The sequence below is a fragment of the Pseudophryne corroboree genome, chromosome 9 (assembly GCF_028390025.1).
Source record: "Pseudophryne corroboree isolate aPseCor3 chromosome 9, aPseCor3.hap2, whole genome shotgun sequence".
Taxonomy (NCBI): Eukaryota; Metazoa; Chordata; class Amphibia; order Anura; family Myobatrachidae; genus Pseudophryne; species Pseudophryne corroboree.
Genome location: NC_086452.1, coordinates 229,614,302 through 229,635,167, shown reverse-complemented (window position 1 = coordinate 229,635,167; position 20,866 = coordinate 229,614,302). Strand labels below are relative to the sequence as shown.

At 44.5% G+C, this 20,866-nt stretch overlaps 1 protein-coding gene across 2 annotated transcripts in view; it reads left to right on the top strand.

Annotated features, from left to right (window-relative positions):
• The window catches only part of STXBP3 (syntaxin binding protein 3), a 273,208-nt gene that overhangs the window by 182,135 nt on the left and 70,207 nt on the right, over positions 1–20,866 (top strand). For both annotated transcript variants that reach the window (XM_063940160.1, XM_063940159.1), the window contains 4 exons: positions 10,457–10,561; positions 12,371–12,428; positions 19,631–19,696; positions 20,130–20,210. In XM_063940160.1, coding sequence (XP_063796230.1) covers positions 10,457–10,561; positions 12,371–12,428; positions 19,631–19,696; positions 20,130–20,210 — 310 coding nt within the window. The remainder of the gene's footprint in view (positions 1–10,456; positions 10,562–12,370; positions 12,429–19,630; positions 19,697–20,129; positions 20,211–20,866) is intronic.

Genomic DNA, 20,866 nt, shown 5'->3' with positions numbered 1-20,866 from the left:
GTAGCGCTAATAGGAACCATCTCGCAATTACATACTGAGATGGCAGCTTTATGGGAGACTCGTTAGTCGGTTAGGAGGATTCCTTAAAGTGATGTACCTTCTATTGCTACAGAACCACCTTGGGTGTCAGGATTAGCCAGGTCGGTAGAGGGTCTCACAAAACGCTTGGACTCGTCCAGTAAACAGCCGCAGACAGTGTCCAAGGCTAAGAAATGTCCAGTGCCCTTAATTCTTCAGTCCGATGAATCCACAGAAGAACTTCTCTCTCAGGAAGAAGCTGAGGAGAACGATCTTGAATTGGGCGAAATTACAGACGCAGATGATGAAGTTCTACCAGAACCTTCTCAAGGGGTTGAACCTCTTATTTTAGCTATAAGACAAGTTTTGAACATTTCCGAGACTACAACACCAGAGTCGCCAGATACTGCGTTATTTGGTATTCGGTCACATATCCTTTTTCAAAGAAGCTGGATGATCAGCTGATGAAGGCTTGGAAAAACCCGGACAAGCGATTTCAGATGCCCAAAAGATTCCTTAGTATTTATCCATTTCCATCGGCTATGACGAATAAATTACACCTCAAGTGGACTCCTCTCTTTCCAAGTTGTCAAAGAAAACGGCATTACCTGTTCTAGGAGCAACTTCTTTGAAAGACACTTCTGACAGGAAGTTAGACACCATGTTGAAGTCCATCTATTCGGCCGCTGGGGTTGCACTTAGACCATCCATGGTGAGTTCCTGAGTGAACAAGGCAGTAGAGCATTGGGCCACTAAATTAAAGATTTACAAGAGTGGGTTTCATTAGAAGACTTAGTTATCCTAGCGGAACACATCAAAGAATCAGCTATATACTTAGGAGAAGTGGCTAGAGATATCGGACGAGTTAACTCGAGGATCTCAGCAGCAACTATTGCAGCCAGAAGAGCCCTTTGGCTGAGGTCATGGCAAGTAGACACGGAGTCAGAAAGAGCGGCGGAGGCACTTCCGTTTACAGGTGGCATTCTTTTTGGAAAAGAACTAGACACGTTAATTCTACAGAAGAAGCAAGTGTTGGTATTTATCTGTGTCCAGGGCGCGTAAAAAAAGAAAAAGGTAATGAAACTTAACACATCCCTTGTCAAATGGGTATATGATGTCTTCTCCAGATTATGCAGGCCTATGAGTCCTTTTGTTCAGGTGAATCTTCTCGTTATAAATGGCTCCCAGTTCATGTCAAAATGGAGAGAAATAAGAGAGAAAAGAAATGTGTAGCACCGTTTACAACAGCTAGAATCGAGAATTCCACACAATGAAAGTTTTTAAGGGCGTACCCCACTCACACAGAAACAAGTAAGTGGGTTCCCGTAAAGGTATCTTTATTGCTAGTTTTTTTCTCCAATCCCCTCAGGTTAGGTTCACGTAATTAAGCGTGCCTGAATCTCACACCACATGGGGTACTGTAAACACGTAGGGGTAGTGTCTGAGGCAATTTCAATGCGTACCCTCACTTACACAGAGCAAAGCCAGAACATTCATATAACGGTTTCTTTATATCAACAAAAATCCTCAGGTGCGTACCCCAACTCACTCAGTAAACGATGAATGACTCCTATAAAGGTTTCTTTAAATAGATTCACTGGTATCCCTTTGGTGGATCCACAAGAGGAAAAGGAACTCTTTCTCCCAAATGCCAGACCAGAGTCATGAAAAAAATCCTTCTTTCTAAAACAGGTTTTTTATTCCAGACATAGTCCAAATTCATACAAAGAAATCACCACACATGGTGACAGAAAAAATAAAAAAGTAAAAATTTAAAAATACAATAAAAATTCCAAAGGCAAAATTTGAGATAATAATCGGCGTGATTATTCCCTTTTTCCAGAAAACTACTCACAGTACAGTCGTCCGACGCGTTTCGGTCTCGAATGGACCTTAATCATGATTAAGGTCCATTCGAGACCGAAACGCGTCGGACGACTGTACTGTGAGTAGTTTTCTGGAAAAAGGGAATAATCACGCCGATTATTATCTCAAATTTTGCCTTTGGAATTTTTATTGTATTTTTAAATTTTTACTTTTTTATTTTTTCTGTCACCATGTGTGGTGATTTCTTTGTATGAATTTGGACTATGTCTGGAATAAAAAACCTGTTTTAGAAAGAAGGATTTTTTTCATGACTCTGGTCTGGCATTTGGGAGAAAGAGTTCCTTTTCCTCTTGTGGATCCACCAAAGGGATACCAGTGAATCTATTTAAAGAAACCTTTATAGGAGTCATTCATCGTTTACTGAGTGAGTTGGGGTACGCACCTGAGGATTTTTGTTGATATAAAGAAACCGTTATATGAATGTTCTGGCTTTGCTCTGTGTAAGTGAGGGTACGCATTGAAATTGCCTCAGACACTACCCCTACGTGTTTACAGTACCCCATGTGGTGTGAGATTCAGGCACGCTTAATTACGTGAACCTAACCTGAGGGGATTGGAGAAAAAAACTAGCAATAAAGATACCTTTACGGGAACCCACTTACTTGTTTCTGTGTGAGTGGGGTACGCCCTTAAAAACTTTCATTGTGTGGAATTCTCGATTCTAGCTGTTGTAAACGGTGCTACACATTTCTTTTCTCTCTTATTTCTCTCCATTTTGACATGAACTGGGAGCCATTTATAACGAGAAGATTCACCTGAACAAAAGGACTCATAGGCCTGCATAATCTGGAGAAGACATCATATACCCATTTGACAAGGGATGTGTTAAGTTTCATTACCTTTTTCTTTTTTTACGCGCCCTGGACACAGATAAATACCAACACTTGCTTCTTCTATATATTGTTTTGGTAAAATCGGTGATTTTTACATAGGTATTTTGTCAGTGGACGGGCTGCTGTGCGCCAAACTTGTAGACCCTCCCTATTTTCTCCTTTTTTTTCTATCCACGTTAATTCTACAAGCTATGGGTGGTAAATCTACCTTCTTACCGACCCTTCTACCACCATCTAAATGCACTTATACTGGAATCTCCTTTCGTTCCACTCAACCTTTTAGACAATGCGGAAGAACTACACCCTTGTGAGGTAGAGGTCGCTGCAAGCAACCAGTCGTTGCTCGTCGTCGAGACCCAAAGCCTACAGAAAAGACCGTGGCATGACGGTCTCCCTTCCAACCGGGGTTGAGGTACGGTGGGGGCGCGGCACGACAATGCGTGGATTTACAACATCATCTCCCAAGGGTACACGTTAGATTTCGAAGTTTTACCGCCAAATAAATATTTTTAGTCTTCCCATCCTTCTGGAATACATTTAGCCCTTCAAGGTGCAATACGGACCTTAGTAGAATTAGCTGTGCTAATGCCGGTACCACCGAGTCAACGGAAAAAGGGTCGCTATTCTAATATTTTCGTAGTTCCAAAACCAGACGGTATGGTAAGCCCAATCCTGAACCTGAAATCATTAAATCAGTTTCTGTCTTATTACCGGTTCAAGATGGAGTCGCTCAACTCAGTGATTTCGAGCCTGTAACCCAAGGAATTCATGATATCTCTAGACATCAAGGATGTTTATCTCCACATTCCAATCTGGGAACCTCACCAAGCGTTTCTCCGGTTCGTGATTCAACAGGATCATTTTCAGTTCAGAGCCTTACCATTCGTACTGTCCACAGCACCCAGAGTGTTTACCAAGGTCATGTCGGTGATGATTACTCACCTCAGATCATTGGGAATCACAGTAATACCATACCTAGACGATCTCCTCCTCAAGGCTCCATCCGATCTCAATCTCCAGGAGCATGCTCTATTAACATACAATGTGTTGGTAGAACATGGATGGATAATCAATTTTTGGAAATCCAACCTTCAGCTGTCACAGCGTCTCCAGCTTCTTCAGTTGTGTGATCCTGGACACCAATGTACAGAGTTTCTCCGGCAGGGTCCACAGGTTATCCACAGGATAACATTGGGATATGATGAAGCGACAACGGATTTGCACCAGTCGGTCAAAGCTTTTCGGCCTCCTAGCATGCAATGGGCCCGTCCGTATATATCTCTGCCTCCTGGCTCACACAAATAAGTTTTTTGTTTGGTGCGGCAGGAGCCGGACCATGGTCAATGGTCTGCAGTTTTTAGCAGCCATAAGCGTTCTTATTTTATTTTTATAGTCTTACTTATTTTTTTTGAGTGATCTTTCTAAAAAGCGTTTTATACGTACCTTAGAAAGAGTTGCTCCAACAACTCTCTGCTGGGCCGCGACAACGCTTACCCAAGTGTACAGTGTTGCTTCGGCGAGTGTCTGTGTCGGATATACTAGCAGGTCCAGCAGACATTACCAGGCTGTAGCCGGTGCACGGAGAAGGTAAGGCATCGGTTCCACTTAGCGGACACAGCCACACTGCTTTGGGAGTAGACCACCAAACAGTCGCTGACGTGGCTGCCACCTCGGGTGCACCAGCGCTAGCCCTTAGTGAGCATAGGCTCCAGTAGTAGTATGATGCCGCAATCCCTAGGGTTGATGTCAGCAGTGGGGAGTCAGACACTCTCCTGGTCGCCTCTCCCCCCGGTTCATGACCAGTTTCCTCCGAGTCTCCCGCCATGAACTGTTTTCCTGCTTCCGTCTGAGACGCTGTGTACTAAGGGACCCAGTCGCAGCATAGGCGGCTGTGTGACTGGTGCATCAGTGTTCACTTGGGCGTCTGTATTCACTATAGGTTCACGGAGCGGTGGTGTACACTAATAGCGTCTGGATCCACTCAGCGTTCTCAGACGTATTGATCGATCCTAAAAGTGGGGTAAGTCTCCCTGTATCCCACTCTACTGAGTATGGGTTATACAGCACTAAGTATCTACCTATTGAGTATGAATAGTTGGATAAGTGCATAATGATAATATTACTGGGGTTTCTTTTGCTATGCGTCTGAATACGGTTAAAACTTTTATAAAGTAATGCAGTAATATGTTTCTCCTACATACTTGAAATGTATCTGTAGTTCATTATGTGCTCATTTTGCTTATTATACTAATGTATAACGTGCCTGACTGCTAATGTGATTGCTAACTTTACTATAATCCTGTCAGTTTTTTTCTATCTATTCCGATCCTCAATGCTGATGTATAGCAGGGTAGGGTCGGATTGTATGTCACTTTAATGAGTCTTAAAGTGATTACAGTCACACATTGTGTAGTACACTGTGTAATTGTTGATTATTTGTCATGTCTAAGAGCAGCAAAGGAGAGGAAGATGCACTCACAGCAACATCAGCACTCATATCACGTTTGTCTTGCAAAGCTGGGTTAACCTCTCAGGATCTGGTTCAGGATGGTTTGTGTGCAAATTGTTTTTGCTTTCAGCAAGGTAAATAGTAAATAGTAAAAGGCAGATACAGGTGCAAGTTGATCCCCCTTGTACTATGTTTGTACAAACATCCAGTATAGCTGAGCGAATAATTCCAACTTCTGTAACAGGAATAGGTTACACGATTAACCCTTACATGCAGCTTCCCACCTGCGGTTTATCACTTCCAGCAGCAGCCTCTCAAAAGAAACAGGCTGAAAAGCCAGAGGTAAGTAAATCTACATCTTCACAGTCTACACATGTTTCAGATGAGGATTCATCAGAAGATGAAGGCTCATTAAGCTCTGGTTCTGCATACGAAGAGGAGGAGGTAGGCCTCAGCTCAGTGGACATACAGTAGCTGAGTTAATTAAGGCAATGAAAACCATTCTATCATTAGAAGTAACAGCAGAGCCTGTGTAAAAATCCAAGGCACCTGTGTTTAAACGTCCCAAAACAGTTAAGACGGAGTTCCCGGGGTCAGATTAGCTAACGGAAATCATGGAAGAGGCTTGGGCTACGCCCAGTAAGACGTTTAGAGTTTCTAGGAAATGGAATTTATTTATGCTCTTCCAGCTGGGAATTGTTTAAAGAGGGAGGTGGCCCCCCAAAGTAGATACTCATGTTATTCAATTAGTGCGAAAATCTACATTACCTCTGCCTTCAACATCATTAAATGATGTCACGGATAGGAGAGTGGATGGTTTTTTTAAAACCATTTTTTTCCCTGTCTGGGGCAGTCATAAAGCCAGCCATGGCTTCAGCCTGGATGTCAAAAATGGTGGCTACCTGGGCTAATGCATTGGAAGGAGATCTTTCAATGGCATCTAGAGAGCAAAAATCTCATATGGCACATATAAAACAGGCTGCAATGTTCTTGGAAGAAGTAGCTTTGGATATGGGTACAATTGCCTCCAGGGCATCAGCTTCAACAGTAGCCGCTCGCAGAGCAGTTTGGATACGTATATGGAAAGCTGATTCAGAATATAAAAAGGTTTTGGAGTCTTTACCTTTCTCTGGAGATAAACTTTTTGGTAAAGAATTTACAGATATTTTGTCAGAAGCAGACTCCAAGAAAGTAAAGTTTCCTTCCACATACAAATTCAAACCTAAAGTTCCAGCTCTTTGGCCCTTTCGGTCTCAAGGAAAAGCTAAAGGGAGAAGTGATGGCAAACAGCCCCAATACAGCGTCTAATAAGACTAAAAATCATTGGGCTACCAGAGGACCGGTGGATAAAACAGAAAATAAGCCATCAGCCTGATGGTGCGGGCCTCCACCTGGGGGATTCCAGGGTGGAGGCTGACTTCTTCAGTTTGCTCAGATCTGGCAGCAGTTTACAACCGATGCCTGGGTGCAGGAAGCGGTATCTCTTTGCCTTCAAGAAACACCCTCCTCGGAGGTGTTTTTTTTTGTACCAGCCCATCTCGGGTAGAGACAAAGGCCAGGGCTTTGCAAGAGGCAGTTTAGAAAATCTCTTTAGTCAGGGGTAATCATTCCAGTAACTCCTGCACAACAAGGACAGGGTTTTTACTCCAACCTGTTTCTAGTTCAGAAGCCAAATGAGTCATTACAGCCCATAATAAATCTGAAAGTGCTGAACATTTGGGTACCTCCGTTTCATATGGAGACTTTACGTTCCATCATTTTGGCCATGGAGCCAGGGATTTATATGATATACCTGGATATCCAGGATGCTTATCTACATGTTCCTATAGCAATGTTCCATCAGTGCTATCTCAGGTTCGCTATCCTCCAACAGCATTTTCAGTTCCAGGCCCTACCTTTTGGGTTAGCCACAGCCCCCAGAGTATTTACCAAAATTATGACGGTAATGGCAGCTTATCTCCGCCAGCAGGGGATAAGAATTTTTCCATACCTCAACGGTCTTTTAATCCTGGCACAGTCTCAGGAATTGCTCCTGTGTCATTTGCAACAGACAATAACGTGTCTGCAGTTTAGTTCGTCTAACTCCAGAGACACGACCTTCGCTTCTTTGGTGGCTCCAGCTGCACAATCTCACTGCAGGCAGGCGGTTCGGTGTGTCGAACTGGACGCTCCTCACAATGGATGCCAGCCTAAGGGGATGGGGCACGGTTGTGTTGGACTCCCATCTTCAGGGCCACTGGTCTCCACAAGAATTGCTGTTGCCAATAAATGTGTTGGAACTGAGAGCGATCTACAATGCACTGGTATAAGTTGCCCTCATTCTTCGATCCAAGGTGGTAAAAGTTAGTCGGACAACAGGACTGCTGTAGCATATGTAAACAAATAAGGCGGAACTCACGGTCGCCAGGCAATGCGAGAGGTGTCACATATTCTCCAACAGGCAGAAAGCAACGCAGTAATTCTCTCGGCGGTATTCATTCCAGGAGTGGACAAATGGGAATCAGATTACCTCAGCCGTCAGGATCTACATCCGGCAGAATGGGCACTTCACCCGGAGGTGTTCAACGATCGAATACCACGCTGGGGGTGTCCAGACGTGGATCTCATGGCATCCCGTCTCAATCATCAGCTTCCAAGATACATCTCCAGATCCCGGGATCCTCAAGTGGAGGACGCTCTGGTCGTGCCTTGGCCGTACAACCTAGTTTACGTGTTTCCTCCGTTCTCTCTATTGTCTCGAATTCTCAAGAGAATCAAACGGGAGTTAATCACGGTGATCCTGATGGCACCAGATTGGCCTCGGAGGGATTGGTATTCAGACCTGCGCTTTCTTCTAGCGGACGATCCTTGACCTTTTCCTCTGCATCTGGATCTACTCCAACAAGGGCCTTTCGTGCATCCAGATTTACCACGGCTACGTTTTACGGGATGGCTATTGAGGCAGACATCCTGAAAAGAAAAGAAATTCCGGAATGTGTGATCACCACAATGTTGCGGGCACGAAAACCGGTTACAGCAGCCAATTACCATCGCATCTGGCGATCCTATATAGCTTGGTGTGATCGAAGAGGATTTCCATTGGATTCTTTTTGTCTCTCACGGTTCTTAGTGTTTCTCCAAACAGGATTGGTTTCCGGACTTCGTCTAGGATCCCTGAAGGTGCAGGTATCTGCTTTTATTTATTATTTTTTTCTTTTTTTTTTCTTTTCAGAAACACCTAGCACTCCGGCGGATTTGCAAACCTTTCTACAAGGGGTTCTACGGGTACATCCTCCGTTTCCACCTACAGCTCCTTGGGATTTAAATCTGGTGCTGGAATTTCTACAGTCAACCTGTTTTGAACCTTTGTAAGAAGCTGACCTTCGATATCTTACTTGGAAGACTACTTTTCTACTAGCCATAGCTTCAGCCCGGAGGGTTTCTGAATTAAGTCCCTTGTCTTGCAGACCCCCCTTTTTGATTTTTCATCCTGATCGGGCAGAGTTGAGAACACGTGCTTCTTTCCTTCCCAAGGTTGTGTCTGCTTTTCACATCAGTAAGCCTATTGTGGTTCCATCTTTGCAGGATGATTCTGGGACACCTTCTTTGGATGTAGTGAGAATCTTGAAGATTTACGTAGAGCGGACTGCGCCTTTCAGGAAGTCCGATGCTTTATGATGTCCCTCGTCACTGGTGGCCTGCTACTAAGCAGACCCTAGCCCGCTGGATTAAGTTGACCGTTTGTCAGGCCTATATCCACCAGTCTAGGCGACTGCCAGTATCCATTGCTGCCCACTCTATGCATTCAGTTGGGTCTTCGTGGGCCGTTAGTAGGGGGCTACTACGTCTCAACTCTGTCGTGTAGCCACTTGGTCCAGTATTCATACATTTGCTAAATTCTACAAGTTTGATACTTTTGCGGCTTCATCTTCACGGTTTGGCCCTCTTGTTTTGCAAGGTGCTCCGTGATCTCCCGCCCAGGGGGGAAACTTTGGGACGTCCCCACAGTCTTGAAGTTGTGCCAGTGTCCCCTAGTGGCTGACAGAAAAAGGATGATTTTGGTACTTACCAATAAATCCCTTTTTCGGAAGCCATAGGGGACACTGGCCGCCCGCCCGTCGCTGTTCTCTTGCCTTCCTTGTTGTTCTGTTGTGTTTTTAATTGTTATATGCGCTCTTTCCTCATATAGTTTCTGTTCTCTTGTTTCCGTCTCCTCTCGGCTAATTCATAACTGAGGGATGATGGGGGGATAGAGGGGGAGGAACCTGATTATTTAAAGTGCCAGCTCCCTGTAAGCCACCATCATCACCCCACAGTCTTGAAGTTGTGCCAGTGTCCCCTATGGCTTCCGAAAAGGGATTTATCAGTAAGTAACCCAACTAATATTTAAAGTACATGCTTTATTAAGAATTTATAGAAGCTCCCCTGTATTAATGTTCTCCAATAAAGGCTAAAATGCCCACATATAACTAATGGTATAGATAAACAAAAAGTACTTCTTGTCATATAGGGACTGAAAACGTCCTTTATTGTTTGACGAGCGAAGTATTAACATCAGAAAAATGTGAGAGAAAGTGAAAGAAATAAAGTGAATAAAGATTAAAAACAAATAGCAGATGTGTCCATTCCTTTATATATTATGTCTACTTTTTTTATCCACATATTCATGAACCCCGAAATTAAGGCTGCATAGAGTGCTGTGACAGCACTAACTCAGAGTTAGTGCTGTCACAGCACTCTAGCAAGCCTTAAGCCATAATATATAAAGGAATGGACACATATGCTATTTGTTTTTAATCTTTATTGGAGAACATTAATACAGGGGAGCTTCTATAAATTCTTAATAAAGCATGTACTTTAATTATTAGTTGGGTTGTGTGCACCCCAGTTATAACTGGCTTGTTTCTCTTGTCCCCTCACTGTGGGGATTTGATTATATATCCTTATTTAAACCAGTTGGTAGCACCATCTGAACCTTCAATCACATATTTATGTTGAGAATCTGATAATTACATATAGATACATTATAAATAATAAATAAGGTACCCCAACTTTTTGGTTATAATAGCGTTGCTTGCATCTTGGGTGCGGGTTACTCTCCAGAGATGGTGGGAATTTAATCTCTCCATTTTTTGGAACTTTGCAATTTATTGGTAAGTACTAAAATCCTCCTTTCATTATATTTGCATAGTCTGCTTTATTATTGATTTCCCTCATTATACTGATAAATAGAAACAGAGAAATGTCCATAGATGTGATTATGAAATATTTTTGTTACATTTTTTAATAGATATCAGACCGACGGCACATCAGCAAAAGAGAAAGAAGGTCAATTAGATGAATCTGATGAATTGTGGGTGAAAATCCGTCACAAACACATTGCTGAAGTCTTAGAGTATGTACAGTGTTATGTTCACCACTGCTTGAAGTTACTGATGCTCTTTTCTGAACCTTTTCAACTATCAGAAATTAAAACCTATATTTCCTCACGTCAAAATACTATAAATTATCAGCCATGAGTCATACATGCCTTTGTAATGAAATTCCATAGCCTAAAGCTGGATGCACACCGAGCCAGCCATTCAACCTAACAGCTGATATATTGTGAGGCTGTTGGCAGGTGTATATCCCCGATATGTTTGTGAACGACGTAGTCCTGCAGCACAGCCAATAGCAGATATAATTTATCTACAGATTTATTGGCGCATCTGGCTGTGTGATGCCGGGTGCGACACATTGGGTAGATGATTGCTAAGTATGTATGCACTTACCAGTTGTTAGATAGGTGATCAGATCAGCCAAACGGCAGACCCGTCAACCAGGTGTGTACCTAGCTTTAGTGGAGCATTCAATTAGCCCCAAAAATTGTTTCTGGTGAACAAAAAATGCTATTTATTTTTTTCCTTTTTTTTTTCTCAGGCAATTCAATTGTAGCCTGTTTTAATTTTTCGGGAGAGAAAAAAAAAAACACATAGATTCCCGGGTTAAGTTCCTAGCCCTATGTGTGTTTGCGTCTATGATCGCGAAAACAGGACTGTTTATCTGTGATTTTTTTTGCTTGTCTCAGACAGGTGAAAAAATATCCCCAATCAGTGCCGAATTCAGCTCAGCGCTAGTTGGATTGCCCCGGGTGGGGGCGGATCAATTAGCTGCCATAATGCTTGAGCATTGATCGATGCTGACTCTATGGAGCAACAGAAGAGGAAACCAAGTTGTAGCCCCAGGACCGTGTCAAAGGCACCCCCTGAAATCAGATTCAGTGTAGGAAATCACTGGCCAAAGTTTACGGATGCAATACATGCTAACAGGTGCCTCGATGCAGCTGCTACATATAAAACAAAGTACATCTCCATGCAGTGCCTTGAGCCTTTGTGTCCAGGGTGCTACTCTATCTTTCATACTAAGCATTAAAATCAGTCAAATTTAGTTTGTGAAAAAGGCTACCTTTCTAAATTTATGGGGCAAGCTCAGAAGTAAATTAAACATTTTGTGTTATAAATTCTGAAGACATTTTTGTTTCTGCATGAATATAGCCATAAATAGGCATAAAAATATATTGTTATCAGCTTGGAGGACTATTTTTTTGTTTCTGGAGAAAAATACATTAAGCAACATTAGAACAAATTGTAACCATACCAGACATTTGTTTTTCTGTTTTACCTTCCTTTTTTGCAAGAATTACAAAATAAATAAAATCATGGTTAAAATACTGTTCCATGATTGTAGGGCAGTTTTTTTTATGTTGCAAATGCATGATGTCCACTCAAGTGGACATATGTAGAACTTTTTCTTTAGTTTTATAGTGTAAGAAAAAAAAAGTTTGCTTTTACAAGCCCTGAGGAATAATAAACATTTTTATTTTTTTTAAATCTTCCATTATGTTATCATAATTCATGCATGAAAGGGTTAAGGAGCTGTTAGTTTATACACATGTCTCAAAATACAGTACATTGTTTTGCTGGATTATTTTGGCTGCATTCTCAGGCCTAGCCAATACATTAGTGTTTTGTGTTATGTGACCTCAGATCATCCAGCATATATCCCCACAAAGGAAAGGTTTCCAAACTTTGTGGCATGTGAAAGGGTGACAAACCCGGCTACAGCGCTATGTGCTCACAACTTATTGGTAGCATGCCATGTGCTAATATATTGATTTGGGGCTTTTTCTCCAGTCATTTGCAATTTTATTTTAATTATTTTGCAGTGAAATTCCAAAACTCGTTAAAGAGATCTCTTCCAGCAAAAAAGAAACTGAAGGAAAGGTACTGTATTATTTACAGATGTGTATATGCAGTCCTTCTCTGCGTGAATGCTGAATCCTGTGGATGAATATTTTGGAAATTAGGTTTATAGTAGTATATATAGAGGGGTCTGTTGTCACCTACTAATACACCTACTTATATATACAGCATATTATACAATCCCAACCCCAGTGACCGTTGCCACCATTACCCAACAGCTGTTCATTTGTCCCCTTTAACCTGCTGCTTGCTGGTGGCTTATTGTCCTGGAGAGTGTATTGCATACATAGAGACCACCGTTTCTGCTAGTACAGGTTTGTAGCAGATGCCAATTAGAAGCTTCCTAGAACTAAATGGACAGCAGCCCCAGTACCCTGATACAGTGAGAGGTCAGACCACTTGGGGGTTACAGCATCTCTTTTCTGGTTACTCCAATTGGATCCTCTTTGGAATAAGACTTCTCCCAGCAGTCAGTCGATGCTGGGCTCAACCTAGAACTGTCGTGGGATCGTTAAGTGTTTGGTCACAGGATGAGAACAAGTCTAGCAGTGATATCCATATGCTCAGCTATTAGTTTTGAAAAAAGCTGAAACACACACTACATCATAACAATATGTAATGATGTAATGTCTACATGGGTTGGTATCGGGAGACCGGCGGTCGAAATCCCGGAGGTCATCATACAGACCCCGAGATCACGTGCCGCCAGAATGCCGACAGGGAGGGCGAGCACAACAGAGCTTCTATTCCCACTCTATGGGTGTCATGGAAGTGGGAATAAGTGGGAATAGTCCCTGTAAGTCGGCATGCAAACTGTCAGGCTGGGCAGAGATTGTGATTCCAACGTCGGTATAGTGATGTAGTTTGCAACCTATTAACAATAGGTCCTTTTATACTTTTTGCACACAACACACTGGCAAAGTAAACCACCTTCCTATCAAATGACATTAACTTCTTTATAAATAGTGTATAATTATAAATAAATCTGTCTGTAATGAGTATTTCTCTGACGTCCTAGTGGATGCTGGGAACTCCGTAAGGACCATGGGGAATAGCGGCTCCGCAGGAGACTGGGCACAAAAGTAAAAGCTTTAGGACTACCTGGTGTGCACTGGCTCCTCCCCCTATGACCCTCCTCCAAGCCTCAGTTAGATTTTTGTGCCCGAACGAGAAGGGTGCACACTAGGTGGCTCTCCTGAGCTGCTTAGTGAAAAAGTTTAAGTATAGGTTTTTTATTTTCAGTGAGTCCTGCTGGCAACAGGTTCACTGCACCGAGGGACTAAGGGGAGAAGAAGCGAACTCACCTGCGTGCAGAGTGGATTGGGTTTCTTAGGCTACTGGACATTAGCTCAAGAGGGACGATCACAGGCCCAGCCATGGATGGGTCCCAGAGCCGCGCCGCCGGCCCCCTTACAGAGCCAGAAGACAGAAGAGGTCCGGGAAATCGGCGGCAGAAGACGTCCTGTCTTCAATAAGGTAGCGCACAGCACCGCAGCTGTGCGCCATTGCTCTCAGCACACTTCACACTCCGGTCACTGAGGGTGCAGGGCGCTGGGGGGGGGCGCCCTGAGACGCAATAAAAACACCTTAGATGGCGAAAAATACATCACATATAGCTCCTGGGCTATATGGATGCATTTAACCCCTGCCAGTTTTTCCTTAAAAAAGCGGGAGAAAGGCCGCCGAGAAGGGGGCGGAGCCTATCTCCTCCGCACACAAGCGCCATTTTCCCTCACAGCTCCGCTGGAAGGACGTCTCCCTGACTCTCCCCTGCAGTCCTGCACTACAGAAACAGGGTAAAACAAGAGAGGGGGGGCACTAATTTGGCAGATTAATCAATACAGCAGCTATATAAGGGAAAAACACTTATATAAGGTTATACCTGTATATATATAGCGCTCTGGTGTGTGCTGGCAAACTCTCCCTCTGTCTCCCCAAAGGGCTAGTGGGGTCCTGTCCTCTATCAGAGCATTCCCTGTGTGTGTGCTGTGTGTCGGTACGTTGTGTCGACATGTATGAGGAGGAAAATGGTATGGAGGCGGAGCAATTGCCTGTAATAGTGATGTCACCCCCTAGGGAGTCGACACCTGACTGGATGGTCTTATGGAAGGAATTACGTGATAGCGTCAGCACTTTACAAAAGACTGTTGACGACATGAGACAGCCGGCAAATCAGTTATTACCTGTCCAGGCGTCTCAAACACCGTCAGGGGCTCTAAAGCGCCCGTTACCTCAGATGGTCGACACAGACCCAGACACGGACACTGACTCCAGTGTCGACGGTGAGGAAACAAACGTGTTTTCCAGTAGGGCCACACGTTACATGATCACGGCAATGAAGGAGGTTTTGAACATTTCTGATACTACAAGTACCACAAAAAAGGGTATTATGTGGGGTGTGAAAAAACTACCCGTAGTTTTTCCTGAATCAGATGAATTAAATGAGGTGTGTGATGAAGCGTGGGTTTCCCCCGATAAAAAACTGCTAATTTCTAAAAAATTATTGGCATTATACCCTTTCCCGCCAGAGGTTAGGGCGCGTTGGGAAACACCCCCTAGGGTAGATAAGGCGCTCACACGCTTATCAAAACAAGTGGCGTTACCGTCTCCTGATACGGCCGCCCTCAAGGAGCCAGCTGATAGGAAGCTGGAAAATATCCTAAAAAGTATATACACACATACTGGTGTTATACTGCGACCAGCAATCGCCTCAACCTGGATGTGCAGTGCTGGGGTGGCTTGGTCGGATTCCCTGACTGAAAATATTGATACCCTGGACAGGGACAGTATATTATTGACTATAGAGCATTTAAAGGATGCATTTCTATATATGCGAGATGCACAGAGGGATATTTGCACTCTGGCATCAAGAGTAAGTGCGCTGTCCATTTCTGCCAGAAGAGGGTTATGGACGCGACAGTGGTCAGGTGATGCGGATTCCAAACGGCATATGGAAGTATTGCCGTATAAAGGGGAGGAGTTATTTGGGGTCGGTCTATCGGACCTGGTGGCCACGGCAACGGCTGGGAAATCCACCTTTTTACCCCAGGTCACCTCTCAGCAGAAAAAGACACCGTCTTTTCAGGCTCAGTCCTTTCGTCCCCATAAGGGCAAGCGGGCAAAAGGCCACTCATATCTGCCCCGGGGCAGAGGAAGGGGAAAAAGACTGCAGCAGGCAGCCTCTTCCCAGGAACAGAAGCCCTCCCCCGCTTCTGCCAAGTCCTCAGCATGACGCTGGGGCCTTACAAGCGGACTCAGGTACGGTGGGGGGTCGTCTCAAGAATTTCAGCGCGCAGTGGGCTCACTCGCAAGTGGACCCCTGGATCCTGCAGGTAGTATCTCAGGGGTACAAATTGGAATTCGAGACGTCTCCCCCTCGCCGGTTCCTGAAGTCTGCTTTACCAACGTCTCCCTCCGACAGGGAGGCGGTATTGGAAGCCATTCACAAGCTGTATTCCCAGCAGGTGATAATCAAGGTACCCCTCCTACAACAGGGAAAGGGGTATTATTCCACGCTGTTTGTGGTACCGAAGCCGGACGGCTCGGTGAGACCTATTTTAAATCTGAAATCCTTGAACACTTACATACAAAGGTTCAAATTCAAGATGGAGTCACTCAGAGCAGTGATAGCGAACCTGGAAGAGGGGGACTATATGGTGTCTCTGGACATCAAGGATGCTTACCTCCATGTCCCAATTTGCCCTTCTCACCAAGGGTACCTCAGGTTTGTGGTACAGAACTGTCACTATCAGTTTCAGACGCTGCCGTTTGGATTGTCCACGGCACCCCGGGTCTTTACCAAGGTAATGGCCGAAATGATGATGATTCTTCGAAGAAAAGGCGTCTTAATTATCCCTTACTTGGACGATCTCCTGATAAGGGCAAGGTCCAGGGAACAGTTAGAGGTCGGAGTAGCACTATCTCAAGTAGTACTACGACAGCACGGGTGGATTCTAAATATTCCAAAATCGCAGCTGATTCCGACGACACGTCTGCTGTTCCTAGGGATGATTCTGGACACAGTCCAAAAAAAGGTGTTTCTCCCGGAGGAGAAAGCCAGGGAGTTATCCGAGCTAGTCAGGAACCTCCTAAAACCAGGCCAAGTGTCAGTGCATCAATGCACAAGGGTCCTGGGAAAAATGGTGGCTTCTTACGAAGCGATTCCATTCGGCAGATTCCACGCAAGAACTTTTCAGTGGGATCTGCTGGACAAATGGTCCAGATCGCATCTTCAGATGCATCAGCGGATAACCCTGTCTCCAAGGACAAGGGTGTCTCTCCTGTGGTGGTTGCAGAGTGCTCATCTTCTAGAGGGCCGCAGATTCGGCATTCAGGACTGGGTCCTGGTGACCACGGATGCCAGCCTGAGAGGCTGGGGAGCAGTCACACAGGGAAGAAATTTCCAGGGCTTGTGGTCAAGCATGGAAACGTCATTTCACATAAATATCCTGGAACTAAGGGCCATTTACAATGCCCTAAGTCAAGCAAGGCCTCTGCTTCAGGGTCAGCCGGTGTTGATCCAGTCGGACAACATCACGGCAGTCGCCCACGTAAACAGACAGGGCGGCACAAGAAGCAGGAGGGCAATGGCAGAAGTTGCAAGGATTCTTCGCTGGGCGGAAAATCATGTGATAGCACTGTCAGCAGTGTTCATTCCGGGAGTGGACAACTGGGAAGCAGACTTCCTCAGCAGACACGACCTCCACCCGGGGGAGTGGGGACTTCACCCAGAAGTCTTCCACATGATTGTGAACCGTTGGGAAAAACCAAAGGTGGACATGATGGCGTCCCGCCTCAACAAAAAACTAGACAGATATTGCGCCAGGTCAAGGGACCCTCAGGCAATAGCTGTGGACGCTCTGGTAACACCGTGGGTGTACCAGTCAGTGTATGTGTTCCCTCCTCTGCCTCTCATACCCAAGGTACTGAGAATCATAAGAAGGAGAGGAGTAAGGACTATACTCGTGGCTCCGGATTGGCCAAGAAGGACTTGGTACCCGGAACTTCAAGAGATGCTCACGGAGGACCCGTGGCCTCTACCTCTAAGAAAGGACCTGCTCCAGCAGGGACCCTGTCTGTTCCAAGACTTACCGCGGCTGCGTTTGACGGCATGGCGGTTGAACGCCGGATCCTGAAGGAAAAAGGCATTCCGGATGAAGTCATCCCTACCCTGATCAAAGCCAGGAAGGATGTAACCGTGCAACATTATCACCGTATTTGGCGTAAATATGTTGCGTGGTGTGAGGCCAGGAAGGCCCCTACAGAGGAATTTCAACTGGGTCGTTTCCTGCATTTCCTGCAAACAGGACTGTCTATGGGTCTAAAATTAGGGTCCATTAAGGTTCAAATTTCGGCCCTGTCGATTTTCTTCCAGAAAGAACTGGCTTCAGTTCCTGAAGTTCAGACGTTTGTCAAGGGGGTACTGCATATACAGCCTCCTTTTGTGCCTCCAGTGGCACCTTGGGATCTCAATGTAGTTTTGGGGTTCCTAAAATCACATTGGTTTGAACCACTCACCACTGTGGACTTAAAATATCTCACATGGAAAGTGGTAATGCTGTTAGCCCTGGCTTCAGCCAGGCGTGTCTCAGAATTGGCGGCTTTATCCTATAAAAGCCCTTACCTAATTTTTCATACGGACAGGGCAGAATTGAGGACTCGTCCTCAATTTCTCCCTAAGGTGGTTTCAGCGTTTCACTTGAACCAGCCTATTGTGGTACCTGCGGCTACTAGGGACTTGGAGGACTCCAAGTTGCTGGACGTAGTCAGGGCCCTGAAAATATATGTTTCCAGGACGGCTAGAGTCAGAAAATCTGACTCGCTGTTTATCCTGTATGCACCCAACAAGCTGGGTGCTCCTGCTTCTAAGCAGACTATTGCTCGTTGGATTTGTAGTACAATTCAGCTTGCACATTCTGTGGCAGGCCTGCCACAGCCAAAATCTGTAAAAGCCCATTCCACAAGGAAAGTGGGCTCATCTTGGGCGGCTGCCCGAGGGGTCTCGGCTTTACAACTTTGCCGAGCAGCTACTTGGTCAGGGGCAAACACGTTTGCTAAATTCTACAAATTTGATACCCTGGCTGAGGAGGACCTGGAGTTCTCTCATTCGGTGCTGCAGAGTCATCCGCACTCTCCCGCCCGTTTGGGAGCTTTGGTATAATCCCCATGGTCCTTACGGAGTTCCCAGCATCCACTAGGACGTCAGAGAAAATAAGAATTTACTTACCGATAATTCTATTTCTCGTAGTCCGTAGTGGATGCTGGGCGCCCATCCCAAGTGCGGATTGTCTGCAATACTTGTACATAGTTATTGTTACAAAAATCGAGTTATTATTGTTGTGAGCCATCTTTTCAGAGGCTCCTCTGTTATCATGCTGTTAACTGGGTTCAGATCACAGGTTGTACGGTGTGGCTGGTATGAGTCTTACCCGGGATTCAAAATCCTTCCTTATTGTGTACGCTCGTCCGGGCACAGTATCCTAACTGAGGCTTGGAGGAGGGTCATAGGGGGAGGAGCCAGTGCACACCAGGTAGTCCTAAAGCTTTTACTTTTGTGCCCAGTCTCCTGCGGAGCCGCTATTCCCCATGGTCCTTACGGAGTTCCCAGCATCCACTACGGACTACGAGAAATAGAATTATCGGTAAGTAAATTCTTATTTTATCTTGTTTAACATAATAATCTGTGTCAAAGGAGTGTTTTCCTTCTGGTCTTCACTGTGCCTGGCCTATGGGACAGAGGGGTAGGAGGGGATCCGCTCTGAATCCTCTACCCTAGCCCACAATTTCTTGGCAGGAGTCATTGTGACTCCTAGAATGATTTGAATACAGAAGGTGCTATTAGAAGACCTCTGATACCAGCACAGTTCTACTGGGTTGTCCAAGGCTGCCATGGCTCCTCCACTGGACTTCTAAGAGATGGAAACTTTCTGGCATTGGTCTGTTCCTGTGAATGGGAATTAGTGGTGGCCCAATGCTGCCAGATTCACACGGATTCTCATGTGCCCACCAGGTAAGTACTTTTACTGTAAACTTAAAAACAAAATTAAAATAGGAAATCAGAATAATTTCTCTTTGTGCCGTCATTATTGATAAAACATTTCCTGCAGAAAGTGAGAGGAATGGGGGAACTGACACAGACTGGTCGAGACTAGATAGGTCGTGTGAGATGTATAAACTGCACAGTAGGAGATTTACAGGTAACTGATGTGTGTTTTCTGTTACAGCTCACTATAAACAAGTTGTCTAACCTCATGAAAAAAATGCCCCATATTCGAAAGCAAATCAGCAAGGTGAGGCGCTTTTAGATAAAGTACATAATTATGGTTAGGGTCATCAGGTGCCTTTAAGCATAATGTGGAATAGGAATGTACCGTATTGTTTATAAACATGGTAGGTTATGTCATAAAACCTCCAGAGAGATCAGTCAAAAACATTTTGTAGCTTCTTTCCTTGGCAGGACTATATGGCCAAGTATTTAACCTCTGTCTACAAATGTTTATATGATATAGATGTGGTTTATGAGTCCAGTGGGATTTGGCTCATCTACAGGGATTACGCATATTTATTTTAATTATTTAAGAAATAATACAGGTTTGATGAACATTTCAGTACTGTATATTCGCTTCTACAGAGATACTTTTCTGTAGATAATGATAGCGCTATACAAGCTTTTTAAACAAATGTAATGTTTTTATTTCACTGTCTTACTTTTCTGGTTTCCAGCAAACATTGCATCTTAATCTTGCTGAGGATTGTATGCAGAAGTTCAAGGGTAACCTTGAGAAGCTCTGTAAAGTTGAGCAAGTAAGTATGCTTGTAGGTAAAATCGTGCTGCTGCACAAATGGCAGTGATTTGTATTTATTCCAAATGTTGTTCGTCCTAAGTTTTTCAGCATTATGGACATAAAGGGCCTGATTCTGAGTTAGAAGAAAGCAAGAAAGAGCAAGTACAGATATGTCCTCATACATCTTTGCTGCAGTCACGCCAAATAGCCCCTCTTGGCACACCAGGTCGCGCGAGACTCTTCTAGCGTTGGGCATCTTTAGTCCTAAAAATCCATCTTAATTGCAATGCAGTGTGACGCACGAGGAGATTGTGCTGATTAATTTGATACTTGGCAGTTGTATATCTGTATCTAGCTGGAATCTCTGTTGCTGTATCTGAACTGCTACAATGTAGCGGCCACAGCTTTTTTACAATAATAGTTCTGTAATGCTCTTTATTCAGACTCACACACAATATACAAGTGTCATATATCAAAATAATCAACGTAATCGCATACGGGTAAGACTATTTTCTAAAAATAAAAAAAAGCCCAAATGTTAGCAGAGTTGCACAGGATCTGACGGCTCACTCACGCCAGGCATCTCTCGCTGCATGGCGTATTTAAGCTAGTTGTATGAGGCCACATCTGTAACTGAGCACCTTGAAAAAAATCATGTTGCACTGTAGATGTTTA